The sequence below is a fragment of the Acipenser ruthenus genome, chromosome 1 (genome assembly GCF_902713425.1).
Source record: "Acipenser ruthenus chromosome 1, fAciRut3.2 maternal haplotype, whole genome shotgun sequence".
Lineage (NCBI taxonomy): Eukaryota > Metazoa > Chordata > Actinopteri > Acipenseriformes > Acipenseridae > Acipenser > Acipenser ruthenus.
Window position 1 is genome coordinate 9,343,741 of NC_081189.1, and position 19,960 is coordinate 9,363,700.

A 19,960-nucleotide genomic window follows, 5' to 3' on the forward strand; every position below is an offset into this window, starting at 1 on the left:
TTCAAATAGTTGCGTTATTGTACAGTGTGATGACATATACAGAAGCTCCCTTTTAAATAGTAACAGTAACACTCTGTAGCACCAGGTCATGATATAATTCTGTGTATGAAATTAACAGAAATGGAATATACAGAGGTGGGCCCTAAGCCATTCTCTGTGTCTACTTGGTTTCGTGTCACAAACTCCCCCTCTGACAAAGAATGCTTTTAAAAGAGTCGTAAACTAAAATACTGGACAAGTGGTTTATCTTCACTATCGTTGAGTAAATCCTGTGGTGCCGGTGGTGTCTTTCAAAAGAAAACCAAACGATTTTGAATGTCTTGACACCCCTGAGAGAGAACAGTACCCCTCATAAATACAGTCGACAGGGGAAAAACAGCGGACCAGTTGAGAACACTGGGCTGTCTCCGAAAGAGAACAGCCAATGGGAAAACACTCCACGTGGACTTGGGCACAGCCCAAAATAAACAAGCTATCCAATACAGGGGTGAAGAAAGAAGTAGAAAAGGACAAGCGTGACATTCAAACAGGGCTCCTGATAAGAAACCCAAGGCTCTTGACACACAAACAAGTCTCTGAACTTTGACAATCTGAAGACCCAGCCTGCGACCGGCTTGAACAGAGATAGCGTTTTCAGAAGATCTGATATGAGATAACTACTCTAGTGTTTGTCTTGGTGTGGGAGTCTGCAGCGTAAGACGTCTAAAATCCTAAAAGTACTTGTAATCAAATCTCTAACATAACTAGCCGGAATCTGCGGTGGAATGTCCCAGATATACCCGGACGAAGAGTGCACATTTTGTGGAGGATTTGCTGTTTCAGTGGGATACCTAAATAGTTAATGACGCTTGTTTTTGCAAAGACATTTTTTATTGTCCTGGTAAGGAGACACAAAAAGCAAAGAAGACAGACCCCGGAACCCGGAATTTCTCTGCCAACAGGAAAGCCTTCAAGCGCCTGTTTTGTTGAAGACATGGATCAGCTGAAGGAGGAGCAAAAAATGGTTAAGTATTAAACACGTAGTGTTTTATCCTCTTATGAACTCGAGAATAAGCCAACCTAAACTAAAATTGACGTTTTGTTTGAGGTAGAATGTAAGAAAAGTATTATTGCTTTCAATTCCTGCTTTGAGTTAATGAACACTATAGCAGTTGTTTGTTGTATGTGATTTATACAAATTGATGTGGGTTTTACAAGGCAGTTATCATTCTGTGTTTAAAGCTAGAATCCAAATTTAGCTGTATTGATAATAGATAATTCTCGATAGGTTGTCTGGACGCAAAGAGCGTCTTTATCTCGCAAGAGTGAGACGTGCCTTCTGAACCAAAATTATACATATGAGACTGATTTAACAATGCTTTGATTATCAAATATTAATGAAAGTAAATAATTGTGTTACTAACGATACCCCTGTTAAGACTAACCTTCGGCTTAAATAACTGTCAGGAGTGTGGTTGTAACCTTTAAGGGACTCTCCCATAGATTGCTTTGGATCGCTAATCAACTATCGGGAGTGGGGTGACGTTGTTCATATTTTCTTTTCTGTACTACTTAGTTTAGTTATTTTTTCCTTTCTGTATTACTTTAGTTTAGTTGTTGCACCTTTATTATTTTTCCCTTATGTAGTTTTATTTCTAATAAAACTATTCCTTTATATTCACTAGAAGCGTTGTCCGGTCTGATTATTTCAATATTGGTGGGTCCTACATGATTTTGAATTCAAATAAGGTATTATATGATTACAATTTAAACTAGTCCAAATACAAATATACATTGTACACTACAACCCCATGGTGTAAACCCATGTCACATTAAAGAGATACAGGGTCAAGTGGATTCTTTTGTTCAGGAATAATATAATTACTACCATTGCAAGCTACCTCTATTTGTGCTGTAAACATAGCCACTGGTAGCACAAAGCAGCAATGGCACATGTACAGTCATTGCATTAATTTGACAACAGCAAAGTGTTTTAGACTTCAGCTCTTTGGAAGTATAGTAAACGACTGCAAGGACAAGACAAGTAGGCCTCGAGCACTTTATTATTTGTTTATTTAGCAGACGCCTTTATCCAAGGTTACTTACAGAGACTAGGGTGTGTGAACTTCGCATCAGCTGCAAAGTCACTTACAATTACGTCTCACCCGAAAGACGGAGCACAAGGAGGTTAAGTGACTTGCTCAGGGTCACACAATGAGCCCCTTTCTTTAACCACTGGACCACACAGCCTCCTACTTTGTCTTCCCCATATTTTGACAGTAATGTATAAAGAGTAGAGACTTATTGAAATGCTACTGGCCCAAGTATTCTTTGTACACATTTTGTGCACAATTGTCTTTCCTTTACTTTCTGTAATAGATTAGGAAGCTTTGAATTGAGGCAGCTTTATTCTAATAAATACATCTCCTTTGGCTTAGTTTAGGCTCCACTGGAAAGGAAGGAAGTGGATATTCATATGAAAATGAAACAATTCTCAGAGCACTTGATCGGCTGCTGCTGAAAACAAGGAATGCAAGCTTAATATTTTCTATGCAACCCCCTGCTGCCCCCTCTGTATTTATATCTACCATTAGTAACTACAGGCACTGCAAGGCTCCACCACTGATGAAAGACTTTGGATAACACTTCAAAGCATGCTGCAGAGATTTGCTTGCCCTTTTAAAGTAAAGCAAAAGATTTCATTTTCTTTTTTGGTCACTTAAAGCTTCCCAAAAGACATTGAAGTAAAAACAAACATAATTTGTATGTTGCAGAATAACTGTAAAATAATAATGTTTTTTTTTTTTAATTTCTATTTTAATATTTGTGTTTATATACTGTAGGATGTGTAACGGGCAGAGTTGGGGTAATGCAGTACTGTAATAATAATACTTTTGTCAATAACGAGGTAATATAACACATTCCATTTGTGATGGGCGTAATAATATTACAGTTACTTAAAAAAATAAAATAAACAAGCTTGTCTCGTTACCTTTTCTCTGTTTTAAGTCAAAGAAGTACGTTTCAGTTCAGTTACTGTAAACGTGAATGGCTCTTTATTTTATTTTCGGTCAGGACGACACACCGTCAAACCTAAAACAACTCGGCTTACGGCTGCCCTTAAAGACGTAACTGCTATTTTTCTTGAACACATAGAAACCCTGAACATACAGCTCTCATTGCATGCGTGCGCACAATCAGGATCAACTGGCTTGAGTACAGAGCTTAATAAAGTTATAACAGCGATCCCGACAGGTACACAAACAGCTTCTTCAGTAACCTACTTTTGATGCGATACAACAAGGACAAAAAGTTTAAAATAGCTTTGAAGAACTCAAATTGCCTGCATATGAAAAATACTACAGTGTAATTGATGCATAGATATATAATATGTATCTACAAAATACACGTGTGTACTATTACATTACGTTAAGTAATTTATGTAACACAATGTTTTATATACATTGTCATTTTTTTTCCAACTAATGCTCGCTATTCTCTTAAAGCCTTTATGTAACTTCAGTTGCTTTTTTGTTTTTTCACTCCTTATGATGTCTGCAAAGTCGCATGTATTGTAATGATTACAATTGACTGTTTGCTATATCCAGTACATTATTAACAGTTGTTTGTTTGTTATACTACAAACAGTTTTAAAACCTTTTGACATATTTAATGAATGAATTACCAAACAGTAAACAATAGTCACAACAACTGTTTCGCAGGACAAGACAGGAGAAATGAATATAACGAATACTATAACACGCTAGTAATAAGTAAGGACATTCTATTAGTTTTTTCTGAGTAATAAGTAACTTTTTTTCAATAACATGCCCAACACTGGTAACGGGTCTCCTCCTAGTGGCTGATGAGTTAACAATACTGACCTCAGCATAAGACCCGTATTTACCTCCCGATTTATACGACCCGCTTCTGACCCGGACCCACTATTACAGGACCCGAACCCGCAACCTGCTGCAGCACTGTCTTCTTACCCGCGTCCCAACCCGACCCGACCTGCTTTAATAAGATCTGCAACCTGACCCAGACCTGCAAGTGTTTGTCGTTTACGTACTGCCTGTGTCGACTGACTCTCTCACATTCACACACAGATATATCTACCATTCTCCACAGATTTAGTTTATACAATAAGCTATACAACGTGGTAGTTTTCTCTAGTGGTCTGCGTCTATTTTAACATTGTAACATATTAACTACCTCTACTTACTTTACTATAAAATACCTGTCTATACTAGATGAAAAGGAGCCACACCTATGCTTTCGCAGAGATGTTCCAGTTTTGTGGCTGTCGTACACAAAAGCATAATGACAGGTTTTACAAGCAGCAAACCCAGTCACATGTTCATTATTTTCATTCTCTGTAATTCCAAAAGAATTCCAAACTTCTGATTTACCTGTCGAACTATTATCCACTCCATGATATAAACTCAGTGCTATGTTTTGTTTCACCTTGTCCACAGGCATTTTTAATATCACCAAGCAGATGCGATAAAAGGACCTTGCGACGTATCAAACAAGCGGGAATACAAACCTGAGAACACTGCTTAGTCAGCTGACTCCTCTGTAATCGCCTCCTGCTTTAGTGCAGGAAATACCGGTACATTTACCTTCTAGTACATTATTTGGGAAAGGGTTACAGACGAGTAAGCTGAAAGGACAGAAAACGTTTTTGGTGATTCAAATTCAGACCTGAGCCTGACCCGAAAATGTAATTCTTTTGACCAGCACCCGAATCACAAACCACTAAAAAGTTCCGACCTGAACCCGACCCGCTTTTGCGGGTCACCCGCGGGTACCCGACCCGATGCAGGACTGTAGAATGAATTCAGTTGAATGGTAAGATGTTGTCTTTGAACCATATGGTTTGCGATTGGCGTCCAGCCCTTGACTTCAAGCAGGATATTTCTGTTGAATGCAATCTCTAATTGAAAACTACACACCTCGTGAAAGGAGGGTATTCCATGTTTGCAGCTAGAGCATGTGAAATAGTGGAGAGATCGTGTGTGCGTGTGTGCGTGTGTGCGTGTGTGTGTGTGTGTGTGTGTGTGTGTGTGTGTGTGTGTGTGTGTGAGTCCTCCTGCTAAGCAAACCCCCATGCAACTTGAAACCTCCTGTAAGACTGGCTGCTTGACCATGAAAACGGGAATATATTGCACTCTCTGTGCAGTTTAGACAGCAGACATGAAGAGAACTTCAGTACTAGTTTAGTATGTCTCTCCTTGATTTATATTGGATTGGCAAATAAGAAAGAGGTGCATTTCTTAGCGTTTAGGGGCTTTTTAGTTACTGGTCGCAGGAATCTTTACAAAACCCTTGTAACAGGACAGTAACTGGATTTTTGCATTTTACCCAATAACTGGGCATAGCAGTGGAAGAAATGTCCTTATGAAGTAATTAAAGCTAGGATAAAAACAAAGTTCAAGCAATGTACTCTATGTTCCTGCTGAAAGCCTGCAGTAGTCTCTGTGCTGTAAGTGCTGTGAAATGTTTTTAGGAGTTGCCACTGGAATGTAATGTTGAAGTTTTCACATCCGTCAACAGAATGTCCTTTCCTCTGTCTTTGTGGAAAGGGGTATAGAAACATTGGGAATATGCTCTTGCGGTACATTTCCCAGTTCTGGCCCAGTGCCATTAACGATTTTACATGTTTGGAGTAAGGAGCAGCTGGTCTTGACTGAGAGGGAGAGGTGGAGCTGGAAAGTGGCTTATTGAATTTGTATTCTATACTGAGAGGGAGAGGTGGAGCTGGAAAGTGGCTTATTGAATTTGCATTCTATACTGAGAGGGAGAGGTGGAGCTGGAAAGTGGCTTATTGAATTTGTATTCTATACTGAGAGGGAGAGGTGGAGCTGGAAAGTGGCTTATTGAATTTGTATTCTATACTGAGAGGGAGAGGTGGAGCTGGAAAGTGGCTTATTGAATTTGTATTCTATACTGAGAGGGAGAGGTGGAGCTGGAAAGTGGCTTATTGAATTTGTATTCTATACTGAGAGGGAGAGGTGGAGCTGGAAAGTGGCTTATTGAATTTGCATTCTATACTGAGAGGGAGAGGTGGAGCTGGAAAGTGGCTTATTGAATTGAATTTGCATTCTATACTGAGAGGGAGAGGTGGAGCTGGAAAGTGGCTTATTGAATTTGTATTCTATACTGAGAGGGAGAGGTGGAGATGGAAAGTGGCTTATTGAATTGAATTTGCATTCTATACTGAGAGGGAGAGGTGGAGCTGGAAAGTGGCTTATTGAATTTGCATTCTATACTGAGAGGGAGAGGTGGAGCTGGAAAGTGGCTTATTGAATTGAATTTGCATTCTATACTGAGAGGGAGAGGTGGAGATGGAAAGTGGCTTATTGAATTGAATTTGTATTCTATACTGAGAGGGAGAGGTGGAGATGGAAAGTGGCTTATTGAATTTGCATTCTATACTGAGAGGGAGAGGTGGAGCTGGAAAGTGGCTTATTGAATTTGTATTCTATACTGAGAGGGAGAGGTGGAGCTGGAAAGTGGCTTATTGAATTTGTATTCTATACTGAGAGGGAGAGGTGGAGCTGGAAAGTGGCTTATTGAATTTGTATTCTATACTGAGAGGGAGAGGTGGAGCTGGAAAGTGGCTTATTGAATTTGTATTCTATACTGAGAGGGAGAGGTGGAGCTGGAAAGTGGCTTATTGAATTGAATTTGCATTCTATACTGAGAGGGAGAGGTGGAGCTGGAAAGTGGCTTATTGAATTTGTATTCTATACTGAGAGGGAGAGGTGGAGATGGAAAGTGGCTTATTGAATTGAATTTGCATTCTATACTGAGAGGGAGAGGTGGAGCTGGAAAGTGGCTTATTGAATTGAATTTGCATTCTATACTGAGAGGGAGAGGTGGAGATGGAAAGTGGCTTATTGAATTGAATTTGCATTCTATACTGAGAGGGAGAGGTGGAGATGGAAAGTGGCTTATTGAATTTGCATTCTATACTGAGAGGGAGAGGTGGAGCTGGAAAGTGGCTTATTGAATTGAATTTGCATTCTATTTGTCTTCATCTTGCTGCAATCTGAGTGTACGTGTGAAAGCATTTACTGTACTTTGCTAACATGTGATAGGAGAATATTAGGATGTGTTATAAAATTCAAGAAAGTTCTCAATCTAGTTATAGTCCTGCTTTAGTTATTGTTTGATTTCACTTCTTTGCACCTGCAGAACAAGGGGTTCTATTCATTGGAATTGCTGTATGTTTAAAAAAAAAAAAATGTGCCTGCTGAAGCTGTTGTTACATCATTTGGGAGAAATAAAAAACGGATCGCTATTCTTAGCTTGGGCAGTCTGTGGTCCTCTTATCTAAATCAAATGCTATACCGTACAGTAACTCTCAGTATTCAAGCTTTTTGTCTTGCCAAATGATTTGTATAAATTTTAAAGTACATTTCTTTTTCCACTACTGTACAGTACGTGTAGTAATTCTGTACATGCTTTGGAAAGGTTTAAGGTTATGGATTGAGTACCCTGAAATAAGACAACAGAAGGGACAGAAACATGAACAATCAAGCGTTATATTTGATTGAGACGAACATGCACCGTTACAGTACATGTTTGAATTATGAAGAAGGTGTGGTATGGAGATCAACCACCGTAGGCCCCCCCAATATCATTGTACAGTGTTAAGTTGTATGAATGAAGCGGCATAATGTGAGGGATACAGTCATTCATACCTTGATGTGTTTTTAGCTTAGTATTTTGAATGGGGCGGTGAGGACCTGTGTCATGTGGGTCTTATATTTCATGAAGTGCATTTTCACTCGGTGCTAAATAAGTCATGTAGTTTCTCAGATGTATTCATGATTAGATTACTCAGCCACCTCTTTCAGTGGCTTTTGTACCAGAGTCGTTTGTGTTTGATACATTTCAGCATGCACAGTAGTGCGCATTTGTCAGTATCACATGTCTTTCCAGCTTCCGGATTGGCTGCTGACCTTCCAGACCCATGGGGTTCAAATAGACCGACCCATGGGCAGGATCACATTTTCTTATTGGAGACAGTGTGGGACCAATGTACATCAGCATTGAGAACATTGAGCCAGTGAGTTAAATGTTGAGTGAGTCATTGACTGAAGCATTACAGAAGGGCAGATTGTTCACTGTGTGTGTTTGGGGGGTGGGGAAGTGAGAGAGAGAGAAGAATATTATAAAGTGTTGTATTTTTTTTTTTTAGCTCATCACAGCACTAAAAGAAAGACTGTGACATTAGAGTATTTTATTTTTCATTCACAATTCTATTGTAATCCAGGATTGTAAAATAGGGTACAGTATGTTCGTTTGATTTAGACCCAACACTATAATTCCCCCGAAGACCTATAAACACAGCATTTGTTTTCTGTAGGCAGTGATGTAATGATTTTTCTCAAATGTAAAATAAACTCCTAAAAGACTTCATGAATGAAAGATGATAAAATGCCCCGATGAGTTTGGTGAGCAGGATTTGAAGAAGTAGCCATAAATGAGCTGTCTGTCCTATAGTATACAGTATAGAAAACCCTCAGAGACTGCCTGTGAATGCCAGCTACAGTATAGGCTATAGTCTGCAGACACTCATCGAGACACAGGGAAGGCTTAGCCTACCCACAGAGGAAACAAGTCCCAAGTTACTTTTGGCTTAACTCACCAATTGTTGTTTTTGAAATATCCTTGTGGAACTGTCATGCTTTGTTATCCTGTTTTAAAGTACAAATACATTATGTTTGGCTGGCTACTACAGAAGATGTTGATAACATTTGCTTTGGTACACCACCAACAAAAAAATATATTAAAATAGTGCTATTGAATTGATGTTTTTCCCTGTCTTTGTTGTACTATACTTTTACCATGGTTTGCTATGTTTTTCATTTGCTTTACCATGCTTTCACTGTGCTGTATTACACTTACTTTTACTATAGGACTATAGGACACTTTTACTATTTTACTATGGGGCTATGTCTTTGTTAGGTATGCAAATCTAAGAAAGTAGCTTTAAAAACTGAAACGGATAAATATAAACACCTATATAAACACCTTTAGGCCTAATAATATAGTGCATTGGAGACACAGGGTGAGTTGTGTTGTGAAGGGACTGGCTCATACACTTGCTCCTATGCTGTATCAGTTGTTTTGTGTATAGTGTGTTGTGAAGGGACTGGCTCATACACTTGCTGTAGCATTTGTTTTGTGTATAGTGTAGTGTGAAGGGCTCTGCTCATACACTTGCTCCTATGCTGTAGCAGTTGTTTCCTCAGTAGTGATGAGTACCTTTCCCACAGCTGCTAGTTATCAGACCGTTTCCCCAAGTGAGTGAGATCCCCTCCTCTTTACAGTAACTTTCGAGGCTGACTGTGCTCTGTGGGGCTCTGAAAAGTGTTCAGCTGTGTTGGTAACAGTTCTGGCACAGTGTATTGCAACAGCACATGCTTGTAGTCACGTCCCTTCAGAACTGGCTGCCTCTGACAGTGTGGCATCCTGAAAGGACTGCCAGCAGCACTGTGTACTGTTATTAGGGTTTCTAATTTAAACACCCCGAAACCCACAAAATGAGACTGGTGTTTATCTTATGAACACCTGAGACTATTTATTTGAAAAAAAGTTTGTTTTTAAACCAGGGTTGTAATGTAAGGTGGCAGATTTTCAAGTTTTTTGTTTGTTTTATTTGTCCCATATTGTCTTGACAGTTCAAATGAATCGGCCTTTTCAAGTTCCTCGAGTGTGTCCAGAATGCTTAAGCTTTCTGGAAGAGTTCTGCTCTTTGAAGCAAGGTTTTGAGCTCAGAAAGGTAACTAGAAGGCCAGCAGTCTGGCCTGTCAGAGAGGCTACAGTTCTGAATCCACCCAGTCTTTGTTTTTGAAAAACTCCTCTGATGTCTTGCTTTAATGCTTTTAAATACTTTTTTTTGTTATCATTAAAAACAGCTGCAAGTACTGTATCCTCTTTGTTACCTGTCTTCAGTTCATTGGGCTGTGTTTTTTTGTGTTGTTTTTAGCAGTGCTTTTTTCTTTGTCTTATTTTAGTTTGTCAGGAAGTGGTTGGATACCATAGCGTAACTCAGCAGTCCTACACTGAGGCAAGCACACGTGCTGTACATACTGTATAATGTAGGTATGATTAAGACCAGTATAATCCTAACACACTGCGTAATCCAATAACCCTGTGTAGCGCAGTACAGCACATCTGTCTTCTCTGAGTATTCAATAATAACCCTGTGTAGCGCAGTACAGCACATCTGTCTTCTCTGAGTATTCAATAATAACCCTGTGTAGCGCAGTACAGCACATCTGTCTTCTCTGAGTATTCAATAATAACCCTGTGTAGCGCAGTACAGCACATCTGTCTTCTCTGAGTATTCAATAATAACCCTGTGTAGCGCAGTACAGCACATCTGTCTTCTCTGAGTATTCGTTGTTGTTTTAATGCAATCTTGATGAATTGTATTAAACGTTGGTATGTTTGTGTCAAGCTTTGTTTTAATAAAAATAGTTTTCCAATTGACCTACTGTGCATCAAATGCCTTTAAACAAGAAGAACACAGATACTGCATGAAAGTCTTCTATCAAAAACAGCATTTCTTGAGTATAATAACGTATTTGTTTAGGCTCATTACTGGAGAGACTTGCATGGCTGGTTAATTCATTAGATTACTCTACGATTAAGATGTGTTATTATTCATTTTCCAGACAGCAGAATCTAAAAGCCTGACTTAAGGATTGATTCTTGGAAACCAATTCAGTCCATTATCCATGCAGAGCTTGCAAAGTGGAAATAGTTTTCAATATTGCCATATTGATGCTCAAAACTGATGTCTTTTTATTTTACTATTTTTTAAATTACTAGACTGTTGCCCTCTTCCAGAATTACAGGTACCTTTCCAATCCTATCATATGTGACCCATTTAGATATTTAGACTTTAAATCATTAAAATGAGGCCGTGTGGCCGAGTGGTTAAAGTCCAGGGCTTGTAACCAGGAGATCACTGGTTCAAATCCCACTTCTGCCACTGACTCACTCACTATGTGACCCTGGGCAAGTCACTTAACCTCCTTTTGCTCCATCATGCAGATGAGATGTTAAATCAATGTCCTATTTTAAGTGACTGCATATAATGCACAGTCCACAGCCTAATTCTGTAGAGCGCTTTGTGATGGTGGTCCACTATGAAAGGCACAATATGAAAATAAAGATATCATTATTATTATTATATTATATAAAATAGAACTCTTTCTCTACCAAGGTTTTGAAAATCAAACATCGGACACTGCACATATTTACATCCTCCACAATTTAGAAACATTGAATAGGTGCTTTTGGGTGTTTCTGTAAAATATTATTATTATTATTATTATTATTATTATTATTATTATTATTATTATTATTATTATTATTATAATAATAATAATAATAATAATAATAATAATAATAATAATAATAATAATGAATACATGTTTATACAGTAGCTGGCCATGCAAAAACCTAAGGTAAGAGCCCTTTGATACCTTGGACACATTTTGGCAAAAAAAACTTTACTCCCCAACTTGCAACTTGGGAACACAAAGCATTTGAAAATGATCAAGCTTGGGTCAAGCTGTACGGTAGGGTACCCTTATAAAATACTGTGTTCTTCCAGTTCAGGTGACCTGTAGTCCATGGAACGATCATGTTCACCAGCCAAACAAAACCTAACCATGACAGCCGTGCTAAATGTTATGTTTTAAGACCGCAGGGTGTGCGTCAGGTTTCTGGACTTGAAGCTCATAGATATCTAGTAATTTAGTGTAATTGGTTGCTTTCTGCGTTGGCTGCCACCACTTTGGAAAACGTTGTATTTACCCTTATTTTTAGATGTGGGACTTGCTGACAGGAACAAAACATGCTGGGAAACTATGAGCGCACACATTTATATGCTATATCTACCTAGAGAGGCATGATTTCAGAGTATTTGGGAGTTGAACCCTCCTATTATCTTGTCTGTGATCTAAATTAGTAAATAAGGAAAATAAGAAGCCAGGAGGAAACGGAAAGCTGCTGATGATGGTTGGATTGAATTTCTTGATCACAAGTGCATTGTGGGCTAGGTTTATGAGGGATTCACTGGGGCATGGGGAGGCTCCATTTAATGTCCCTGCCAGAATATAACGTAAGTCAGTGAGTATAAGCTCCTGATAATATCTCTTTGGTCACACATTGTTCATACCAGTATAACTTTGCCCTGCCTTAAGGTTATCCAGTGTACAAATACTTTTTGGAACCACTGTCCCGTATATTCACTGTGGCAGGGTACCCCGCCCCTGAGCGTATTTTGTGTTTTGTGTTTTATGTTGTCTGTTATATGTATGTATGTATTGGTGCATGGAGTCTGGGTTAGCACGAGTGATTTAAAATATGTAGTTGTATTTAGGCACAGGGATTGCACAATCACTCCACGTGCAGATTAAAGTGGGTATTAGTATGGAAGCACGGGGAGCACAATTAGTTCAGATTAGATTCTAGTTGAATGATTGATTAGCAATTGAGTTTCGGTACAGCTGCATAAAAGATGCAGTGTTTCCTCACTCTGGGTTTGGTGTTCAGTGAGTGGAGAATGGGAGTAGAGAGAGGAGACTGAAAAACAAAGATAACAATTACTACTCGTGTTGGAAGCACCAGCACAGTATTTGTTGTTTTGTATCTGTTTTGTTTGTCTATTTATTTTGGCCAATGCCCTGTGTTGTTTTGTGAAAGTCTTTTGTTTGTTTAAAATCTTTTGTTTTATAAAAAGCTGAGTGATGTAGCGTCTCAGTTTCACCCGGCAGTTGCCTTGTGTGTTATGGATTCATTTCCTGGCCTGACGTCACCACCAGTCACCCTGGTCACAGTCACACTAGAGTTTTTTGCGTTCTGGTTTTGATATAGTATCATGCAAGGAATGCACGTTATACACAATATGCAACCTAAGACAGCTCAGACTAGAGAATCCTACACAGGGTACAGCAAAAATAAATCTAGCAATAAATCAGAACTGATGATATAGGATGTATCTTGGTTTGTACATTATTGAGCACAACATTGTGAGGATACTGGATATGGAAGAACCTGTTACGTTGGATATATGGGACTTGCATACAGTGGAACGTCGCATATCTGACCGTCACATAACCACCCCGATCAATTAACCGCCTCGCTAAATAAATAAATAAATATTAAAAGTAGGCTACGAGAGTAATGGCATTGGCAGCAAATGCAGCTTCCGTGATGGAAACAGAAAGAAAGCGTTATAGCAATCAGCTTTTTGGTGCGTTCCCCTTTTAAGAGAGACAGGCTGTGTGCATGTGACAGTCAGCTGCGTGTAGCAGTGACGTTTCAACACACCAGTCGAGAAAGCTTTTTTTTTTGTGCAATGTGTTTATGATGGAGAGCACGCTTGCAGATATTGGCAGTGTGCTGTTGTAGCTTTTAAGTGCATTTGAATTAAACAAATCAAGCTTCATAAACGCAATGCTTACCGGCCGTTTATTTAAAATAGCTGAAGCAGTATTCAAACCGAGCTGCTTATCAGCTGTTGGCAATATCAAGAAAAAGCGCAAAGTACCGTGTCAGAGATATTAAGAAAGCAGAACCAGGGAGGCAGGGACTTCTAGAGTTAAGAAAGAAGCCATCAAGTTGCAGGTTACTGTACATTTACCGTTTTTGTTTTGTATTTTTTTTTTTAAACTTTGCGTGGAGACGGCTTATAGCAAACCGCATAGCAACACTGTATTTGTTTACATTTGCTTACTTTTAAAGCAAAAAATGTCCCCATGTTTAAAGCAGTTTGTGTGTTGTTTTTGTTCACTAATCTATTTAAGGATGTGTAAGTTGGCAAATCAGACTTTTTCACATATCCTCCTATACCCCAGTCCACAGGGGGTCGGATATGCAACGTTGTACTGTACTTGTGAAGTACTACAGTATAATGTCTGGCTTGTCTCAAGCTGACATCTTTGAACCAAACCTATGAAGGATCATGTGGAGGTGCTTAACCACAAAGGAACTTTTTGATTCCTGCATTGTGTTCACAAACAGATCCATGGTCCAGCACAGCTTCACCTGCTTTGGGAATAATGAAAGAATAAAGGTGAAAGGATCTCTGTTTCACAAGGGTCCTGTATTCCCTGAACAGTACCTGCTGTACCTGATTCACAACACGCTGCCCGGAAGCTCTACAGTACCAGGCCTTGCTGATGCTGTCTCTTACCTTTACAGATTTCCATGGAGAATGATTACCTTGGTCCAAGAAGGATTGAAAGCTTGAAGAAGGAGGATGCTGACTGGCAAAGAAAAGCGCATATGGCAGTCCTGTCCATTCAGGACCTAACTGTCAAGTACTTTGAAATCACAGCCAGGGCACAGAAAGGTAACCAAGAGAGCATGCATTTTCATTGTCCACGCTTTGATGCTGTGCCTTGTGTCTGTCCTGTTGAGAGCATGCATTTTCATTGTCCACGCTTTGATGCTGTGCCTTGTGTCTGTCCTGTTGAGAGCATGCATTTTCATTGTCTTCGCTTTGACGTGCTTTGTGTCTGTCCTGTTGAGAGCATGCATTTTCATTGTCTTCGCTTTGACGTGCTTTGTGTCTGTCCTATTGAGAGCATGCATTTTCATTGTCTTCACTTTGATGCTGTGCTTTGTGTCTGTCCTGTTGAGAGCATGCATTTTCATTGTCTTCGCTTTGACGTGCTTTGTGTCTGTCCTGTTGAGAGCATGCATTTTCATTGTCTTCGCTTTGACGTGCTTTGTGTCTGTCCTATTGAGAGCATGCATTTTCATTGTCTTCACTTTGATGCTGTGCTTTGTGTCTGTCCTGTTGAGAGCATGCATTTTCATTGTCTTCGCTTTGACGTGCTTTGTGTCTGTCCTGTTGAGAGCATGCATTTTCATTGTCTTCGCTTTGACGTGCTTTGTGTCTGTCCTATTGAGAGCATGCATTTTCATTGTCTTCACTTTGATGCTGTGCCTTGTGTCTGTCCTGTTGAGAGCATGCATTTTCATTGTCCACGCTTTGATGCTGTGCTTTGTGTCTGTCCTGTTGAGAGCATGCATTTTCATTGTCTTCGCTTTGACGTGCTTTGTGTCTGTCCTGTTGAGATCATGCATTTTCATTGTCTTCGCTTTGACGTGCTTTGTGTCTGTCCTGTTGAGAGCATGCATTTTCATTGTCCTCGCTTTGATGCTGTGCTTTGTGTCTGTCCTGTTGAGAGCATGCATTTTCATTGTCCTCGCTTTGATGCTGTGCTTTGTGTCTGTCCTGTTGAGAGCATGCATTTTCATTGTCCACGTTTTGATGCTGTGCTTTGTGTCTGTCCTGTTGAGAGCATGCATTTTCATTGTCCACGTTTTGATGCTGTGCTTTGTGTCTGTCCTGTTGAGAGCATGCATTTTCATTGTCCACGTTTTGATGCTGTGCCTTGTGTCTGTCCTGTTGAGAGCATGCATTTTCATTGTCTTCTCTTTGACGTGCTTTGTGTCTGTCCTATTACCAACCAGTGCCTTTTTGTTGTCTCTCCAAGGGGTAAGGTACTGTTTTTAATGTTTGGTTTTTTTTTAGCTTCAGTAGGCCTTTTATAGAATCTGGAAATGATTATGTTCTTGCCTGTAGAAAGCACCTGTTTTCTTTTAAACTCTTTTATTGAGTCGTCTTGTCTGCTTTTTGCACAAGGCTAAATTTAGACTAAAATTAGTAATTTCTTAAATGTCAATTTGCCGAGGCAATTTAATCAAATACACTCCTCAACATAGTGTACAATGAAATTAATTCCCCTTTTATTTTTTATTAGCGAAGGAGAAAATCCCCAAAACACTAGTTGTGTGCAATATTCAGTCCTGATTGTACAAGTGTACAGCAGAGCATTTGAAGACAGCATGTCCAATATCCCCTTCATAGAAGTGTATCTGCACCATCCAGAAATTGAATCCACTTTGAAGGTCTTTAGCAAATATTGATTTTCCTACAGATTTTTTTTTTCCCTTTAGATACCACTCATGATCATTCATTGATAAAATAACTATTACACACTGTGTGGATGACTTTAACCACGTCTTGTTCACTTGCTGTGATGATCAATTGTTTTGTTTTAATATTTAAAATTGATTTATCAGGCAGTAGACTGAAGTTGCAATGCAGCAATAGGCATACCATCTCACTAAGATACACCAATAGCCATACAATAAACATATCATGGCCATCCATGATATTGTGAAGTGCCTGGCGATGCCAGACAGTCTGCTGTTCTCTCTGCTCTATCTCTCTGTCTCTAGTAGTTTAGCTGCTCATATCACCGCCTGTCGCAACGAGGAGCCTACATTATTTCCAGCATTTGAATCACTATCTGTCACAGATCGTTTTAACAACTTAATAAATTGATTTATCAACGTTTTCTGTAGGATTAAAATAATCATGGTAGAGTGTAACATGAGGAATGCTAAAAACACAAAAAGAAATGCAATAGAAATCAAGAAAACATGACTGTGAAATATTAGGCTATATAACCCTGAAGTACCACCTCGGATTACCACCTAAACAGACCTGATTGCACAGCAGTGCCCTCTGTGTGGATGTTATTGTTTAAACATGACTGGAAGTAGAGTTTGGGAGCTAATTAAATTGTTTGAATTTTAGTGTAAAGCAATCTGAAATGAACATCCTACATAATTTTAGGTACACTGTATATTTAGTTTTAAGGTACATTTTTGGCTTTAATTAACCCTAAAGTTTTTGTAAACCCCCACATTTTGCTGTAGATGCCAGTAGAGGTCATGCATGAGCACCAGATGTCACTGTGGCCCTGTGACAAGAGAATGTGTCTGATGGCATTGTGATGCTGTGTTTCGTAGAGGCCAGTAGAGGGCATGCGTGAGCACCAGATGTCACTGTGGCCCTGTGACAAGAGAATGTGTTTGATGGCATTGCTATGCTGTGTTTCAAGTGTGAATGTGTTTGATGGCATTGCAATGCTGTGTTTCAGCTGTGAATGTGTTTGATGGCATTGCGATGCTGTGTTTCAGCTGTGAATGTGTTTAATGGCATTGTGATGTTGTGTTTCAGCTGCGAATGTGTTTGATGGCATTGCGATGCTGTGTTTCAGCTGTGAATGTGTTTAATGGCATTGCTATGCTGTGTTTCAGCTGTGTCGGACCGCATGCGGGTCGACCAGAAGAAGTTTGGCAAGGCAGCGTGGGCAGCAGCGGTGGAGCGCATGGAGAAGCTGCAGTACGCTGTGTCCAAGGAGACCCTGCAGCTGATGAGGGGTAAAGAGATCTGCCTGGAGCAGAGGAAACATGCACTGAGAGAAGAGGTGAGACAAGGGCCAGGACCTCCCCCCGAGTCACACTTTTGTTCTTATTTTTGTTTGTGTGTAAATTTGGTTTTGAGTAAACAAAATACTGCAATACATTCAGTGTTCATCCGGTAGGTCAGGATACCAAAACAGGAAAAATCCCAACTGTGCTCTCATCTTGGACTGCCCTCTTGACGTCCTTTGTAAAAAAGAGCTTTTAAATACAAGCTCTTAGGATGCAGGACCAGGGGGTCGTGTTTAAATACAAGCTCTTAGGATGCAGGACCAGGGGGTCATGTTTAAATACAAGCTCTTAGGATGCAGGACCAGGGGGTCACCACACCACATCAACACAAGGAACTGCTGTTAGCTTATTCTGTCTAATATAAAGGGCATTCTGGAGGGTGAAATGTACCACTGCAGTTATTGAATTCAAAGTGTTAAAATATTTATTTTACACCCCCATTAAAATTCACAGGAGAGACGAGAACATTTTAAACACAGATTCCAAAGCATTAAGTAAGCTTGCCGCAATGCAATGAAATATACAGCATAAGAAAGTTAAAACAGTATCCTGAAAGCTTTTATAATCCAGATGCAGAATCTGCAAGGAGGGGACGAGGCCATGGCTCGCCTGGACCAGCTGGAGTCCAGTTACTATGACATGCAGCTCCAGCTCTATGAGATTCAGGGGGAGATCCTGAAGTGTGAGGAGCTGCTGCTAACCACACAACTAGAGAGCATCAAGAGGCAGATGATAGGTATGGAATGTGCCAACCAAGCAGTGAAGAAATCCTAACTTTCTTATATACTGTATACTAATATAAATCTACTGTATGCTGTTATATGCATTCTTCTTTGTAAGACACTAAGACACTGATTTTTGTATTGTTATTATTTGTGCTATAGTCGTTTTTCTGTAAAGTTACTTAGGTCATTCTAGAGAGAAGTGTCTTGCTCAGAGAACCTGCAGCCCACGAATACATTACAAAACTAGGATCCTGAATGTATCTGTATTTCCACACACCTAAATTATGAATCTGCTCTGCTACCTGTATCACAGCATCTCAACATAGAAGCTCAGTATAATGTTTATTAATATAGTTGTTAATGAAGTACATGTGTAAATTCACAACACTTTTGATTTAGGAGAATAGCATGTTGTGTGGCAGCTGGCTTCCATGACTTGTCTCTCTTCTTGTGCCAGAGATGCAGGATGAGGTGGTGTACTACGACACCTACGAGAGTATAGATGCCATGCAGGACACTGAGCACATGGCAGCATCCGTTCACCTGCAGAAAGAGGATCTGCTCAAACTGCAGCAGAAGGGTCGGCAGCTGGAGGCCAGAAGAGGGCGCATATCTGCCAAGAAAGCCTACCTCAGGAACAAGAAGGTTACATATCTGATTTTCATTGATTTACAAAAATACTTTTACTGAGTGCAGGTGAGCTATTTCACATTGGGGTCCCATGAAATTCTGCCATCATACAGAGGAACACAATGTGGTAAAGGGAAAGGAAGCCTTTGATTCAAGGTTCCTGTATCCATCCCACAGCGACCGCCCTATATTTCACATGAAACCAATGTGAACCTTAGAGACAACTTAACAGAGCTTTAAATGAGTCAGTGCAGGTATCGGGGCTTTTACTGTTAATCTGAATCCAAGCCTACCTCCAGTAGTCTCCATGAAGAATATTGCTGTTTCAATCGGCTCAAAGGGCTCTTTCCTGGTTTTTGAAGGAAGAAATGGTCTGTAACATAAAGCACTGCATTATTTTATCCTAGAGATTTAACCTTGTAAAGCAATGCCGATAACTATCTAAATACATCTGCAAGCTGATTCTTCAAATCAGAGATTGAACCGCTCCCACAGTCATATGAGAAATCACAGCGGTGACATTTTGCATTGTTGGCGTTGGTGGCAGCAAGCCCTTTTTTTATGAACTGTGAGACAGTGATTAGCTGAATTAGTGTCATTGATGGGGCTGGCATGTGCGTTCTTTTCAGCTGTTTTAACGTGAGGAATCGTTTCATTGTCGTAACGCTGCTGGCTTGGCCAGCCTTGAAGAAAAAAACTTGTCAGTCAGTTAACTGCTTTTTGTCTTTTTTAACAAAACTTAAATGCGAAACATACAGTAAAGTGGCATTTCATATCAATCTTTTGTTATCCTGTCACAGCTGGTGTTTGTCTTCTTTCTTTCTTTCTTTCTTTCTTTCTTTCTTTCTTTCTTTCTTTCCTTTTCAATTTATTTTAAGCCTGTGGGAGCGTTGCCAGCTGTCACTTAGGGGAACCACGCTTTTTAAACAATTGTGTCGTAGTTTTGAACTTCAACGTTTTGAAACTTTTGACCTGTTAATTGAAGTATATAAACATGACCAAAAATATATTCTCTCTGAAAATATATATATATAATATATATATATATATATATAATATGATATTCAAACAAAGTTATCTATTAATATGTTGTACTTTGTATATGATTAGTACTATATACTATGTGTAAAATAATGTAAGTACAGAGTCAACAGCTGAGATGGAATCCTATTATTGGGTGGACAGGAAGGTCTTCCAACTAAAAGCATGCAGCGCCTTAGAAAATGAAAATGAGTTTAGGATGGAAGTCTACCTGCAGTAGACTTTTAGTACCAAGTCCTTCTTTCTCCACA

General features: G+C 39.5%; 1 protein-coding gene across 1 annotated transcript in view; it reads left to right on the forward strand.

Annotated features, from left to right (window-relative positions):
• The window catches only part of LOC117403611 (junction-mediating and -regulatory protein-like), a 44,879-nt gene that overhangs the window by 15,040 nt on the left and 9,879 nt on the right, over positions 1 to 19,960 (forward strand). The window contains exons 3-6 of the mRNA XM_034005843.3: positions 14,218 to 14,368; positions 17,137 to 17,306; positions 17,884 to 18,049; positions 18,496 to 18,683. Of these exons, the coding sequence (XP_033861734.3) occupies positions 14,218 to 14,368; positions 17,137 to 17,306; positions 17,884 to 18,049; positions 18,496 to 18,683 (675 nt within the window). The remainder of the gene's footprint in view (positions 1 to 14,217; positions 14,369 to 17,136; positions 17,307 to 17,883; positions 18,050 to 18,495; positions 18,684 to 19,960) is intronic.